Here is a 16,760-nt window from a genome sequence, read left to right as displayed (position 1 = left end):
ATGATGGACGGATACACTTTTTTGGGCTTCAAAATCTCAGGTAAAGCTTGGAAGAGCCAGGATATTTTTTTAATTAATGTCATATACACCTGGGATAGTTTGAGGGTGAGTAAATTATGGGATAATTTTCATTTTTGGGTGAACTAACCCTTTAAAATACGTGCAAAATTGAAGTATCACATAAAACATTTACGAATAAAGCAGCGTTTCAATCCCATGTGTTCAAGAGAACAAAATCGTCACTTCCTGGGAAATCGGCGCAAAATATCAGTAAAAAAAATGGTTGCTGCAATTGAGGAAGAAACTGTGACACTTTTTTCATCCATCATAAATGAGTTCGTCTCAGAGCGTCAGACGAAACACAATAAACGCTGTCATGTTCTCTTGCGTTTGGATGCTGGTGTTTGAGAACGCAATCTTGTAAGACGGAGGGAAGGGAATTAAACCAAATCATTCTGATGACAGACTTTACAGGCGTTTCAGAGCCACCAAATCAACATCTGAGATGCTGTGATGCGATTGGTCCACTGGTTAGTCCAGTTATCCAATCACAGCCTCTTCTGAGGCAAAGTCACCTGAGTTTATATTTATTTAGTAAATGTGTTTCCATTGTAGATTATGCACGTTTGAGCGCATATGTTTTTATAAGCGTTTTTAGAATTTATGCACATCTTGCCGTTTCCATCCAGCGGTTTTTTTAATGTGATATCCCAAAATGCACATAAAAACAGGTGGACGGAAGCATAGCTAATAATGGCATCCAACAGCCACGAGCACTCTTACACAGTGGTCACGAGCGTGTAGGAAGTCGAAGAGCTCCTCTGTACAGTCTTCTGTGGTCTCTGAGCGCGAGCCGACCCGGGACTCGCACGCCTCCAGACGTTCGCGTGCGTGAACACAATGCTCCGACTGCGCACACTTCTCCCTCACGACCTCTAGAGGGTCCTGCAGAGCACATATCAAACAAGATTCTTCATCAAACTTGGACTAACTGAGACTTGTTACAGCACTTGTATACTGTTGCCCTCTTGTTGGTCTGATTGCTTCTATTGCTCTCCTCATTGGTAAAGTCATTTTGGATAAAAGCGTCTGCTAAATGATTAATTGTAAATTGTGCATATCATCCAGACACGAGCCTAAAGGGTTGACTGATATAAGATATGAGGCAATGTTCTGGAATTTGGGACTTCAATATCCAAAGTGAATAGGATTTGGTATGCAAGAACACGAAGGATAGCCTACATGTCAAATTTGTTTCAGTTACGATAGCGGGCGCTATAACCTCAACACCCTCAACACTGCACAGCTGTGATCGAGGAAATTCACACAAAATCAAAGCATAGACAGTATATAAACTGGACACAGCGACCCCATTGGATTCAACGGAGACAAGTGAAGTCAATTAGAAGCTCTCACTTCCTGGGGGTTGAGCGTACTGCGCAGACTCAAACTGAGCTTAACGACGTAGATGTGACGTGAGCAACCCGTCTGTCTTCTAGTAGCTGTGCCGAGAGAAATCTGAATCATTCCCTTCCGAAACTTGCAGAGGCGGAGAGTGTGAGTAGGAGCTGTCCATGAGCAGGAGCAAATTTTAGTAGGTATTCTGATTAATTATTTTGTCATTTTGCCTCCACATCCCCCCGATTGCCCACAAGCTTCTCCTCCTGTCCATACGGTAATTTCTCTACTGTGTGACAGAGAGTCGTGTGGTTATGACGCAATCGTTAGCCTATTTTTACAAAAACGGCTTCTACGGGGCCATAACGTAAGATACAAGGTAATGGAGCCTTTTATACATTTTTGTGTTTCTTTAGAAATAAATAATGGACAAATGGAGTCTTTAAACGCCTCAGATGTAAAGTTATTCACTGTCAAAGTGACACCAAAATGAATGGGAGTCAATGGAATGCTAACAGCAGGTGATGGTCCGCTAATCAATGGCGGCGCCCGGGGAAGCTTCAGTGTTTTCCGGAACATTGGCCCCCTGTAGACTGTAATAATCACCGATGGAGGACAGCGTGAAGAGCTTAAAGACGTTCTTGCAAAGAGAGACGTCCACCTCTGCCAACTTCCGGTTCACCGCGTTCATGTCATGCAAACACCAATATTTGTGTATAATTGTGTATGCGACACTAATATTGAAAAAAGTGTAGTTTTTAGCGAGACGCGTATGTAAAATATGACATATTTCCACATTTAAATACGACTAGCGTTGATCTACGTTACATTGTAAATGCTTTGCTGCCATCTGTTGGCTCGGAGAATGAACGTCAGTTGAACCAAGTCTATCATTAAAAGGTAGAATATTATCATCCAAAACTGAAGGGTTATCAGGTTTAGTGTATACAGCTCTTGTATTAGATGTTCCACAATCAGTCATAATAGAAGTGGATAATAGTTTGTTTAATTTCATAATTTAATTACCATTTGTTGTGTATATAGGCCTATTTATGGAATATTTTCCCTGAATTGATTTTTGAAAAGTTTTGAAATTTGTGATTTTTTTTTAGATGTCATTTTGATATAAATAAGCTTACGGTAAAGCTTTCTTGTTTTCATTGTTTGTTTGTTTTTGTTTTTTTAATTATTACAGATGCTTATTTTTAAACATAACTTTTGTCCACAACAAATATATTATACGTTTAAAAAAAAGTCCTTATTTTACAGAAACTGGTGATAATGGTATAATATTGGTGAGACAGTCTATTTAAGAATAAAAGACATCTATTTAATTACTGTGAATTCCTTAATTATTATAAGATTCCTGTAATTGAATTAAAAGTTTATTAAGAGTTTGCAATAGTATTTGATGCCATTCCTAGTTGCCTTATTCAACTTTTATTAGGTCATATATCCTCTGAGTCTATCTCAGTTAAGTATTAACAGTGTGAAGATTAAAGAAACATTTTTTTAATAACTTTTATATGAAAACATTATGCAGAAAAATGTCACTTGCCTAAATGCAAATCATTTTGGAATTCAATGTAACCGATTGAATGGAAAGAGGTCTGGAGTTTAGTTACTGTCTCACCAGTAAAGTTATGGAAATTACATATAAAGTTATTAATTTGATTTACCCAGTGAGACATGGAGACTACTGTACATGTGTGTCTTTTAGAGGAAGAATCCATATCTGATGTTTAAACTCACACAATTAAAGATTCAGCTATCTGGTAAAGATATATTTTTATTGTATAAGAGTAAGAGTTTGGAGCAGAGTTTGGTGATTAATTTAATAATTATGTATGGAAAATACCATATACATAAACAAAAATAGGCCTGAAAAAATAAACCTGCATCGTATGTTTTTTTAAACTGAACTTATGTATTAGGCTATATTGAGGCCCTAAATGGATATTTAGAATTTTAGAATCCTTTTCTCTTTCCCTTTCTCTTTCAATTAGTTTTTCCTCCTTTTTTTCTCTTTTTGTTGTTTCCATAATGCTATTATGAATATAACAGTTGAATACATTGTGATCATTGTGAAGTGTATATTATGTTAAGGTTCTTGTTAATGCAATAAAGTTAAATATAGACTGTTTAAATGCTCGTTATGACAATAATTATATGTATAATAATAATAATTATAAGGCACATTTTTACTAGGAAGGTTAGATCAGCATGGCCTAATTAATATTCATGAGTTATAGACGTGGAGATAGAAAACTCTTGTCAAAAATAAAGGTGAAGAAAAAAGGATTTCTTTTGAAAATATTTGAACAATTGAAATAATGGCAATTCCTTAATCTTTTTATTGGTAATACGCTTGTGTTTTACATGTAAACGTAGCCATTGCCTTCCATTCAAACGAACGTACTCGGTTACCTAATGTAACCTCGGTTCTCTCTAGAAGAGGGAACGAGTATTGCGCAAGTTGCTTACGCTACGGGAAAGTCTTCTTTCTTCGAGATCTGAAGCCAAAAATTATCCTTAATTTTGTATTCATTGTCAACGCAGTGCTGCAGCCGGCAGACCAAGGCAGGCTGTATAAGCGCTTCGCGCCCTCCACACCCTTCTAACCGTCAAGTGCCAGTGTGTATATAACGAGGGCTCACAGGCTGAATATCTGGTTTTCGTAGTCTGAAGCGCAAAAGCTCGTGGCGCGACACGGCAGATTACGCAATACTCGTTCCCTCTTCTAGAGAGAACCGAGGTTACATTAGGTAACCGAGTACGTTCTCTTACGAGAGGTTCTCTCGTATTGCGTAAGTTGCTTACGCTACGGGAACCCCTTGTCAACGCCGTGCGCGCCGAGCATCCAGCACATGAATCCCAGGGAGACCGGGGAAAAACATTCTGCTGGAACAGGTGGCCGGTCAGAGAGACGGGCCAACACAGTACAAAGCACTTCACTCAGTGTAAAAAATAGAGCGGCGCGGCCGATCTATAAGTATATATGGGCAGAGCATACATGTCACTTATACTGACAGCAATTTAGCCTGTAAGGCGGGAACTTCCAAGTTATAAAACCTCACAAATGTCGATGGGGAGGCCCAGCCCGCCGCCACACAAATATCGTGGATAGAAATTCCACTGGACCAGGCCCACGAAGAGGCCATGCCTCTAGTAGAGTGGGCTCTGATACCCAGAGGGCACTGCAGGTGTTTGGAGGCATAAACTGCTGCAATCGCGTCCACTATCCACCTGGACAGGCTCTGTTTCGAGGCGGCGAGACCCTTGGTGCGTCCGCCGAAGGAAACAAAGAGCTGCTCGGAACGCCTGAAAGCGGCGGAGCGCATGATGTAAACTCTCAGCGCCCTGACAGGGCATAGGAGGTTATCACTGTCCCCATTATCGGATGCTGGCAGAGCCGAAAGGGAAATGATTTGTGCCCTAAAAGGGGTTCCAATCGCTTTGGGGATGTAACCGTGTCTCGGTCTGAGAATGACTTTCGAGACGTTCGGTCCAAACTCAAGACATGCAGGGCTAACAGATAGCGCGTGCAAATCCCCCACGCGTTTTACTGAAGACAGAGCTATCAGAAAAATGGTTTTGAGCGACAGGTACTTTAAATCCACGGATTCAAGTGGTTCAAAGGGAAAAGCCTTCAGGGCCTCCAGGACCAAGGACAGATCCCAAATAGGAACCGAAGGGGGCCGCGGGGGATTCATCCGTCTAGCTCCTCTGAGGAAGCGGATAATAAGCTCGTTCCTTCCTATTGCCTGGCCGCGTGTCGTCTCAGCGAACGCTGCAATAGCCGCCACATACACTTTGAGCGTGGAAGGGGACCTGCCCTTGTCCAACAGCTCTTGTAGGAAGGAGAGCACCCGTGGGACCCCACATGCACGTGGATCCAAGCTCTTAGTAGCACACCATTTAGAAAACACCAACCATTTAGACGCGTAGAGCCGTCTCGTGGAGGGAGCTCTAGACTGCGTGATCGTGTTCACGACCCCTTCTGACAGGTCAACGGGTATCCGTTGATTACCCATGCATGCAGAGACCATCGTTCTGGATGGGGATGCCAGATCGATCCACCGGCTTGAGAGAGGAGATCCTTTCTCACCGGGATCGGCCATGGGGATGAGTGCGACAGCCTCACTAGCTCTGGGTACCAGGTTTGGTTCTCCCAACGCGGGGCTATAAGAAGCACTGGGTGGTGCGTTTCCCTGATCCTCGTAATGACCTGTGGTAACAGGGAGATTGGGGGAAAAGCGTACAGCAGGAGGCTGGGCCATGTCTGGGACAGCGCGTCCTCGCTTTGAGAAAAATTTCGGGCAGTGAACGTTGTCTCTCGACGCAAAGAGGTCGACCTCCGCTCTGCCGAATAGGCGCCAGAGAAACTGGACTGTCTGGGGGTGCAGGGACCATTCTCCCGGGGGAATGTTGTCTCTGGACAGTCTGTCTGGACTGACATTCAGGTGGCCCGGCACGTGCGCGGCTCTCAGCGAGCGCAACGAGCGGTGAGTCCACACGAGAAGGCGTTCTGTCAGCTTGCACAGGTTCCTGGATCTGACACCGCCCTGTCGGTTCACATAGGATACCACGGACATGTTGTCTGAGCGGACTAGCACATGGTGATCCTGTATGAATGGGAGGAAGCGCTTGAGCGCGTTCTCAACCGCTATCATCTCCAAACAGTTTATGTGGAGGCATTTCTCCTGGTCTGACCACAGGCCAAAGACCGGTTTGCCCTCGAAAAGAGCGCCCCAACCTGAGGTGGAAGCGTCCGTCGAGATAACTTTGCGGTGTGAGATGGCTCCCATTGTCACTCCCCGCTGGTACCAGTCGGCCGCTAACCAGGGCTTCAGTGCTGAAACGCAGCTCTGAGTCACTCTGATTCGAATGCCGCCGGAAGCCCAGGCTCTGTGAGGCACTCGGGCATTCGGCCAGCGTTGTAGCAGGCGCATACGTAACAGACCCAGCTGAAGCACTGCTGCAGCTGAAGCCATACAACCCAGCATCCTCTGAAATGTCTTGAGAGGTGCGGTGCTGCCCGGCTGGAAGGACGCGGCCAGGTGTCGAATGCAGCGCGCGCGCTGTGTCGACAGGCGGGCCGTCATTGCCACAGTGTCCAGATCCAAACCCAGAAAAGAGGTTGATTGACTGGGCACTAATGAGCTCTTGGTCCAGTTGACCGTGAGCCCCAGGCTGTCCAGGTGGCTTAGAAGCACTGTTCTGTGGGCCTCTGACTGTGCTAGAATTAGCCAATCGTCCAAGTAGTTCAGAATTCGCATTCCCCAACCCCTCAGGGGAGCGAGAGCCGTGTCCATGCACTTCGTAAATGTACGGGGTGCCAACAACAGGCCGAAAGGCAGGACGGTGTACTGATATACCTGACCGTCGAAGGCGAATCTCAAGAATGGCCTGTGACGGGGTATTATCTGGATCTGAAAGTACGCGTCTTTTAGATCGAGAGATATAAACCAGTCCCTCGGGCGAATTTGCGCGAGAATTTGCCTGGTTGTGAGCATTTTGAACGGTCTTCTCATAAGAGTCTTGTTCAAACGTCTTAGATCCAAAATTGGTCTGAGAGCTCCGTCCTTCTTGGGAACAAGGAAATAACGGCTGTAAAAGCCTGACTCGCTCATAGAAGGGGAAACCGGTTCTATAGCCCCTTTGCACAGAAGTGTAGCTATTTCTGCTCGAAGTAGATGTGCTACTTCTCCATTCACTCTCGTCTCGGTACGCGCCTGAAAGCGCAGGGGGCGGCGAGCGAACTGCAGAGTATAGCTCTTTTTTACTGTGCTTAGCACCCATTCTGATGCGCCTGGAATAGCTTCCCACGCTTTTGAGTGTGAAGCCAGGGGCAGAATGGCCTCCGGGCTCTGATCACCGCGCGTCGCAGGCTCGAGAGCTCGAAACGGAGGGGTGGGCGCAGCGCGCGCGCTCTTGGTGCTTAGATACGGTGGATCGCACGCAGTGATAGCTGGGCGTTTTACACACAGTGTCCCGGTGGCTTGGACGGGGAACATATAGTGTGAGGCGTGACGCGCGAGGGGGGCGAAATGTTCGTTAGTATGTGTGAGCGCTCGAGGGCGGGCACAGGACTTACATTTAAAACATGACCGGTCGTGAGAGGCCGTGTGACAGAGCGGGCAGTGAGTAGGTGTGGGCACGGTGAGGTGGACACGTGACCTACTTTTAACACTCGAGCGGCTTCTGCCTGCTTTATGAGAGTGGGCTCTGTGAGAGACACAGGATTTATAGTGCTTGTGTGCAGGGTTGAACACGGAAACGTGGGCACATTCACAGCATTTGAAACACATACGGCGTGAGCCGTGCAACCAGACATTATGCCCATTTGAGATTTCTCTGGGTCGCCGTGAGAACGGTGGTTGCGCGCAGGCGAGCGGGTAGATATACCGGCTCGTTGACTGCGAGGTAAACATCTGCAGTAGCCGTGGCAACGGGGACTGACAGAGCGTGAAGCTTTGACAGTGGTCCAGCCACAGCGGGACTTAACCGTCTTTTCTTCCCTCGTGTTTAGACGCTCATAAATACTCGAGCACCATGAGTAGGAGTGGTACGAGAGGCGGGTTCGTTTTCTGCATGTAAGAAAAACTGGCCGCGAGCTCGGAGAAGCGAACAGCATAAATTTTTATCTGTCGCGAGAGCCGGGATCGAACACAGGTCTCTAGCACGAAAGCCTATGATTCTGCCACTGAACCACAGGGGAGAACACATTACCTTTCAGTTAGCGCGAGGATATAAGAGAGCGACCTCATGTTTGTTTGCAGGCGTGCGTGTATAAAAACAGACTTGTTTACTGCAATAGTAATATTTCCAGCCGCCTGAACTTAAGAGGGGACTGAGCAATGTGTGAGAATTGGCGGTTTGTCCGGCCACAGCGGGACTAAAACACTCTCTCTCCTCTTTTCGCCGGTGAGTGAGGCGCGCGCGTTGAACGTTGCTCATGACCGTCCGCTCTGTTATCCCTTGTGAACGGCGCAATCTGCGCGGCCCAACAAGGGGGAGAGCGGGTTCACTTTCTGTATGTAAGAAAAGCTGGCCGCGAGCTCGGAGAAGCGAACAGCATAAATTTTTAACTGCCGCGAGAGCCGGGATCGAACACGGGTCTCTGGCACGAAAGCCAAAGATTCCGCCACTGAGCCACAGGGGAGAACACAATAGCTTTCGGTTAGAGCGTCATGTCTTGTGACGGCGTTTGCTTGCAGGCGTGCGTGTATTTATAACAGGCTCGTATACTGCGATATGAACAATTCCAGTCGCCTGAACTTAAAAGGGGACTGAGAAATGTATGAGAAATGGAGGTAGGTCCGGCCACAGCGGGACGAAAACACTCTGTTCTCCTTTTCGCCGGTGAGTGACGCGCGAGGACGGAGTAGCTTTCTTGTAACGTAAAGAGAGCTCCAAGACCGTCCGCTTCTGCCATCCCTTGTGAGCGGCGCAGTTTGCGCGGCTCGAACAGAGGGAGAGGAAGCTCGCTCCGAGACCATCCGCTTCTGCCATCCCTTGTGAGCGGCGCAGTAGCGCGGCCGGGAGGGGGGGCGGAGAGGACGAGAGAGAAGCTCGAGGGAGAGGTTCCAGCGAGCTCCTCAGTCACATCAGTCTCCGGTGGTCTCTGCGAGCGGCGCTTCTTCTTGCGCGGCCCGGCAGGGACAGGTGGAGCGACAGCTTGGTCGAAAACTTCAAGTCGAGCCCGCAGGGTCGACATTGAAAGTTCTTCGCACTCGGGGCAGCCGCCCGTAGAGAGTGCGGTGGCGGCATGCTCGCGGCCCAGGCAGAGAGCGCAGATGAGGTGGCGGTCTCCGTTGCTGAGCGGGACGCGGCACGAGCCGCAGGAAAAACGAGGCATTTTGACAAAAACGCCTCGTGCTCTTTTAGAACAGTGAGAGAAAGTGTGTGTCGCAGGGCGAACACACACAGCAGTAATAAAAGGATATGTCGCCAGATAGCGTAGCAGGCACGGATGGCTGAAGGCGGCTGATAGGCTTAAGCAGTTGCCGCCGAGCAGCCAATGAGCACGCTTATACAGCCTGCCTTGGCCTGCCGGCTGCCGCACTGCGTTGACAATGAATACAAAATTAAGGATAATTTTTGGCTTCAGATCTCGAAGAAAGAAGACTTTCCCGTAGCGTAAGCAACTTACGCAATACGAGAGAACCTCTCGTAAGAGAACAGCCTTCCTCCCAGTCAGGGTCGGCCATTTTGAGCGCAGTTTGTAGCCTCCCTCTTTATCGAAGGGCATCTCCATTCTTCCAGGAAATTGGTTAAGAGTTGGTTAATATTTGGTAACACCGGGCGTTCATTTGTTGTGGTTAACACTTGAGTTCTTAAAGACCCAGAGACAGACTACACACTGTCTCAACCGGTCACAACACATTGAGCAACAGTTATGGAGAGTTTTAATTTGCAACAACTTACCTCAGATATGAATATTAACTGGACGCCGATGTTTGCAGCCTTAGTTTGCGGTACAGGTGCGTTAATTCTCTTCTGGAAATGGAGAAATAACCAGAAGATTCAGAAGGAAATACTAAACGCACGGAAGAGACGTGATAAATCACTTCAACAGGCTGAACAAGCGGTGCAACAATTTAAAATACAGGTAATGAAAATCTAACATGCATCAATTGTTAATGCAATATGCATTATGTATAGAGTAAGTGTTTATGAATAGCCTATGCATGTTATGCATTTAGATCATGGGAATTCATGCTTCTCACGGCCACTGAAATTCTGAAATATATTGTCACTATATTGTGTAAGTTGTCACAGCTGAACCTGCCACTGCTGAATAGAATTTTTTAGCAAAATTTATGTTACTGTAAAAGTGGAGGCGGTAACAAAAATCCATTGTTTTTTCTATGATATAATAATTAATACATTTAAAGCAAATTAAATACAATTAAATAATTTATCAAAGTAAGCAATCCATAAACTTTAAATAAATTAATAAAATTAAAACTTTCCCCCATCTGACTTTTATGGAGAACAACCCTCAGTTTATCTTCACTATATTGTTGACTTTTGACCTAATGTATGTGAGTGTAGTGTTATTGTGTTCATCTTAACATAAATTATATTACAAAAATATTATGATACTGGAAAACTTCCCCTATATATTTTTAACTAAATGTTTGGAAACCAACACAGAAAACCACCTCTAGAGAAAATAAGCATTTGTGTAACTGGATTTGTTTTTGGTGAGATCAAGCCACTGTGACAACTAGCCCCAGTCTCCCCTAGGTGAATATGTAAACATCTGATGTTTGTTTCTTGCATCTTTCCAGAACCCAGACTTTGAGAGCAGTTCAATAGTATCTCTGTCTTTGTCGGAGCTCACTGGGAAACTCCAGGATGGCTCCCTGCAGCCGGATGCTGTTCTACATGCTTACATGGAAAAGGTTGTGACTGCAGCCATATTTTACCTGTTGATAACTCTTTATAGGATTTATGAGTTTATAACCAGCTTCAGAGGTTTACAAATAACTTTTTTTATTGTAAATCTTTTTAAACATTGATCCATCTTTTGTTGTCTTTTCTAGATGCCATTTACTAATAGTTTGAATTTTTACTCATATTATAAATCTCATTAAATAAGCAATAAATATGTCTCTTCTTCAAGAAAGAAAAGTTCACATTTCTAAAAATATAACATTGCAGTTAGTATAGTATATGGCAAATAATTCATTTGAATTGATTTGGTCATAATGTGGGAAATCAAACCAACATTGGGCATTCTGAGTTGATGCATTTAAGAAATAGACATGAAGCCCAACATAGTAATAATTAACAGAAAAAAGACAAGAGCGTGCATCCGTCTTTTGCCTGGATCAAATGAACAATCTGCCCATACAGGCTATTTTGAACAAATGTGCATAAATCACAGGCTATGAAGACGCTTGTAAATTACAGTCTCTATAAATAAAAAGAACATAGATTTGAGCCTTCACTGTCATGTAATAAGCTATCGGGGATATTTTAGCAGATTCACTCTGCATTTAAATGCGGTTGTCTCTCCTGCAACTCTGTAGTGTATATGTGGCCGTTGGTCCTCTTAGCAGCATGAAAAATACAACTTTTATTCAAATTATGAATAGATTATATACAGAAAGTGAGCAAAGAGTGATCGGCTACAATTCTCATCTCTGCAAATCACGTTGTAATTAGAAACCTTTGACGGTCTTCAGACTAACAGAGAGTGTGAACACAAACCAGCACGGGACCGTTTGAAAGCAGCTGCCTATAAGTGGGTACCGGATTGAGTTGGAAAAAGTCAGAGCTATTGGATCCGCAGTCCGCCGTGCCTATTGATTCCCGGCCCACACCTGCACTGCAAATGACAACGTAAATATGAATACCCATTACATAAAATATTAGCGGTGGCCCGCGTGCAGGACTCTGTCTCTGCTGATTCTGCAGCCAATGAGATTGCTTGCTCAGCATTTAAATAGCCTGGTTCAGTGTTCGCTGTACGCTAGTCCTGAGAGTTTTCTGAACCCCTCCACCTCCCCAGCTCCACCTGCCCAGATCTGCTATGGGATTTGTGTATGTCTGCTTATGCAGAAGCAGCATATCTTACATTCTCACAGCAGCGTGTCTGTGTATCTATTATTAGTAGCAAGTCCATACTTACTGTGCAGCAGCAGCAATATCAGCAGGAGAATCGAGTCCGCCAAGACCAAATACATTAACATTGCCATATTCAGTAACATGCTAAAACTATTCCAAGAGTTTTCATGATTGCAATCATATATCTGCGTGCATATATACTTATGTGTTAAAAAAAAAAAAAACACAACACAAAAACAAAGAATATATATACATAGAATATATAAAAGCTTGTTTCCACCACATAATAAAAAATGTAAAAAGGTAATTGCGGCTTTTATCTCACAATTCTGACTTTTTTTTCCACAATTGCGTGATATAGTCGCAATTGTGAGTTATAAAGTCAGAATTGTGAGAATATAGCAAGATTGTAGGCATCAACTTCCCCTCTCTCTCCCACATCTACTCCAACAGAGTGGCAAAGAAGGCCAAATCTATTGCAGTTGACCCTAGCCATCCCTTGTCCTGCCAGTTTTAGATACTTCCCTCAGGCCGTTGGTACTCCATGCCCAGATGCAGGTCCAATAGACTCAGAAACTCTCTTATCCCGACTTCTATTTCGTAACTACAGTGAGGAAAATAAGTATTTGAACACCCTGCTATTTTGCAAGTTCTCCCACTTAGAAATCATGGAGGGGTCTGAAATTGTCATCGTAGGTGCATGTCCACTGTGAGAGACATAATCTAAAAAAAAAAATCCAGAAATCACAATGTATGATTTTTTAACTATTTATTTGTATGATACAGCTGCAAATAAGTATTTGAACACCTGAGAAAATCAATGTTAATATTTGGTACAGTAGCCTTTGTTTGCAATTACAGAGGTCAAACGTTTCCTGTAGTTTTTCACCAAGTTTGCACACACTGCAGGAGGGATTTTGGCCCACTCCTCCACACAGATCTTCTCTAGATCAGTCAGGTTTCTGGGCTGTCGCTGAGAAACACGGAGTTTGAGCTCCCTCCAAAGATTCTCTATTGGGTTTAGGTCTGGAGACTGGCTAGGCCACGCCAGAACCTTGATATGCTTCTTACAGAGCCACTCCTTGGTTATCCTGGCTGTGTGCTTCGGGTCATTGTCATGTTGGAAGACCCAGCCTCGACCCATCTTCAATGCTCTAACTGAGGGAAGGAGGTTGTTCCCCAAAATCTCGCAATACATGGCCCCGGTCATCCTCTCCTTAATACAGTGCAGTCGCCCTGTCCCATGTGCAGAAAAACACCCCCAAAGCATGATGCTACCACCCCCATGCTTCACAGTAGGGATGGTGTTCTTGGGGTGTTACTCATCATTCTTTTTCCTCCAAACACGTTTAGTGGAATTATGACCAAAAAGTTCATCTGACCACATGACTTTCTCCCATGACTCCTCTGGATCATCCAAATGGTCATTGTCAGACTTAAGACGGGCCTTGACATGTGCTGGTTTAAGCAGGGGAACCTTCCGTGCCATGCATGATTTCAAACCATGACGTCTTAGTGTATTACCAACAGTAACCTTAGAAACGGTGGTCCCAGCTCTTTTCAGGTCATTGACCAGCTCCTCCCGTGTAGTTCTGGGCTGATTTCTCACCTTTCTTAGGATCATTGAGACCCCACGAGGTGAGATCTTGCATGGAGCCCCAGTCCGAGGGAGATTGACAGTCATGTTTAGCTTCTTCCATTTTCTAATGATTGCTCCAACAGTGGACCTTTTTTCACCAAGCTGCTTGGCAATTTCCCCGTAGCCCTTTCCAGCCTTGTGGAGGTGTACAATTTTGTCTCTAGTGTCTTTGGACAGCTCTTTGGTCTTGGCCATGTTAGTAGTTGGATTCTTACTGATTGTATGGGGTGGACAGGTGTCTTTATGCAGCTAACGACCTCAAACAGGTGCATCTAATTTAGGATAATAAATGGAGTGGAGGTGGACATTTTAAAGGCAGACTAACAGGTCTTTGAGGGTCAGAATTCTAGCTGATAGACAGGTGTTCAAATACTTATTTGCAGCTGTATCATCCAAATAAATAGTTAAAAAAATCATATATTGTGATTTATGTTTTTTTTTTTTTAGATTATGTCTCTCACAGTGGACATGCACCTACGATGACAATTTCAGACCCCTCCATGATTTCCAAATGGGAGAACTTGCAAAATAGCAGGGTGTTCAAATACTTATTTTCCTCACTGTATATATATATATATATATATATATATATATATATATATATATATATATATAATATTATTATTATTATTATTATTATTATATATTTTTTTAACTTTGGGATGATAGAAAAAGGTGCAGAAAAGCAGCAGAAAACCTAATGCAAACAATAAGCAATTATCAGTGCTTATTGTTGAGGTCTGTTTGAATGAAACCACTTGGTATCACAAACTGAGATGTGTAATGTCACACTTCTAAGGCTGTGGAAGTGAACAAGAATCTGAACTGCAGCACTGAGATCTTAATGGAGTCTGTGGAGCAACTGACCGAAATCAACACTCAAAAGAAAGGTCTTCTGTATGGAGTGCCGATCAGCATCAAGGACAACGTTGGATATAAGGTCAATATTAGAGAACAGGGCTGGGTTTCCCGAAACCTTCTTAACGCTATGTCGTTCTTAAGTTACACCTTAAGCTGTACCTTATCGTTAATACGTGTTTCCCGAAACGTTCTTAGTTAAGTATACCTTCTGTAAGTCATACTTTCGGAAGGTTGGTCTGGACCACTCTTAGCTTTACCTTATCACTGTTGCAGGTCTATATGAATATAATTCTGAAGTTTTAATACACCCAGACAGTGTTATAGGCTAATTCAAGTGTTTTCATTCAAAGAATAAAATTGTCATTACACTGATTGTTAATAGAATTTTAATTATATTATTATATATAATAAAATTTTATACATTTATTTTAATTAAAGAGCGCTTTTAAATGCCAGTGAAAGCATAGGCTACTGTCAGTTAAGTCCTATTCGGACACTAATATTGTTTCTCATGGGCTCATACAGTAAGTCGGTTATTTTAGTGCCGTCCAATCCATAATATCAGTGTTTTTTTCTCACCCAACCCGTGTAAAAATCCCTGGCCAAATTTGTACCTACTGTTTTTTGACAAACAGGTCGTACGTTAATTTAATTGCCATCTGAATCCACATCTCCGAGTTTACAAGAAGAGATTCAAAATCCACTGTTTAAATACTTTTTGATCACTGCCGACCACCGTACATGGCGTACACTTTTATTACTGAAATGCTAGAAAGTATTTACAAGAACAATATTTCATCACAGCTCCATCTCAATCTCCATCTCCGAACAAAAATAGGAAAGAGAAGAAAGCACATAAATAATTGAAATGGTTATTATGGCAGCAATATATGATACAATTTTAAAATATGTAGGCAAGGCTATTAAAGGCTATTATAGTTTGGGTTATTTTTTATAATATCCCATGAGTCCTAATAAATGCAATTTCAACTATTTATGAAGTGCTTCTTTTATAAAGAACACCGCTTTCTCACATAAACAGCCCCTGCACGAGAGAATAATTGATTCTCGAGCCATCGATATTAACCAATTCAGCACCATCGCCACGGACAGCGCCGGGTAACGTCGCACGTAAGACGGTATATCTTAAGCAGCTTCCTAAGGTATAGTTCGGGGAACACACCTAGAAATGGTATACCTTCAGTTAAGTTATACCTTAAGAGTCTTCGTAGCGCGCTAAGAGGCAACGTTATCGGGAAGCCCAGAGGATTACGCTGGTGAAGAGAGGTGACTTCCTGTTTGTGGTGTACGTAACTTCCTGTTTGCGTGTGCAGGGTCATGATTCTTCATGTGGTGTTGTGGGTAAGTTGGATCAGCCTGCAGACATGGACAGTGTGGTGGTTACAGTGCTAAAGAAACAGGGCGCCATCCCGTTCATCAAGACCAACATACCACAAGGCCTTCTCGTGTGAGTAAACACTGCACATCATTCCTGTGGGAAAAACCTGGTGATATCAGATGATTTACAGGCCAAGATGAGCCATGGGAATGAATCTTAAGCCAATGAGAGAGTATGAAGAGGCCATGCAGTTAGCAAGTCTTTTACTGGAGCTTAGTCAATAAAGTTAATTTGTATTTTTCTGACATTATTAATGACAGTAAGCACCTTTATCCTCCAGTTGTTAATGTGAAAACTTATTTTCATTATAATGGGGAAAATACCCCTCCTTGAACTGCCACCTTACCATGGTGGAGCGGTTTGAGTACCCGAACGACCATAGGAGCTATGTTGTCCGGGGCTATATGCCCCTGGTAGGCAAACAGGTCCTAGGTGACGGGTCAGACTAAGAGCGGTTCAAATAACCCTTTATGATTAAATTAAAATCAAGGGCCGCGACGTCGCCCGGCATGGCACTGCCGGGGCCCCACCCTGGAGCCAGGCCTGGGGTTGGGGCTCGTATGAGAGCGCCTGGTGGCCGGGCCTCCCCCCATGGGGTCCGACCGGGCTCAGCCCAAAGGAGCGACGTGGGGCCGCCCTCCCGTGGGCTCACCACCCGTAGGAGGGACCGTAAGGGGCCGGTGCTTAGAGGATCGGGCGGCAGTCGAAGGCGGGGGCCTCGACGACCCGATCCCTGGACACGGAAACTAGCTTTAGGGACGTGGAATGTCACCTCGCTGACGGGGAAGGAGCCTGAGATTGTGCGTGAGGTTGAGAGGTACCGACTAGAGATACACGGAGATGCACGGCTTAGGCTCTGGAACCACACTCCTGGAGAGAGGA

General features: G+C 44.4%; 2 protein-coding genes across 2 annotated transcripts in view; one reads left to right on the top strand and one right to left on the bottom strand.

Annotated features, from left to right (window-relative positions):
• Positions 1 to 747: 747 nt before the first annotated feature.
• Positions 748 to 16,760, bottom strand: part of LOC311091852 (cytochrome b-c1 complex subunit 6, mitochondrial-like) — a gene marked incomplete at its 3' end in the record, with an annotated part of 50,565 nt that continues 34,552 nt past the window's right edge. The window contains exon 4 of the mRNA XM_084127958.1: positions 748 to 945. Coding sequence (XP_083984084.1) covers positions 748 to 945 — 198 coding nt within the window. The remainder of the gene's footprint in view (positions 946 to 16,760) is intronic.
• LOC311091746 (fatty-acid amide hydrolase 1-like) overlaps positions 9,697 to 16,760 on the top strand; it is a 28,721-nt gene continuing 21,657 nt past the window's right edge. The window contains exons 1-4 of the mRNA XM_084127818.1: positions 9,697 to 10,012; positions 10,698 to 10,811; positions 14,418 to 14,558; positions 15,814 to 15,947. Coding sequence (XP_083983944.1) covers positions 9,800 to 10,012; positions 10,698 to 10,811; positions 14,418 to 14,558; positions 15,814 to 15,947 — 602 coding nt within the window. The 5' untranslated portion in view covers positions 9,697 to 9,799. The remainder of the gene's footprint in view (positions 10,013 to 10,697; positions 10,812 to 14,417; positions 14,559 to 15,813; positions 15,948 to 16,760) is intronic.

This window comes from Abramis brama, assembly GCF_963993115.1.
Source record: "Abramis brama genome assembly, chromosome: 11".
NCBI lineage: Eukaryota > Metazoa > Chordata > Actinopteri > Cypriniformes > Leuciscidae > Abramis > Abramis brama.
The sequence above is the reverse complement of the archived record's forward strand: the minus strand, read 5'-3'. Positions and strand labels throughout refer to the sequence as shown.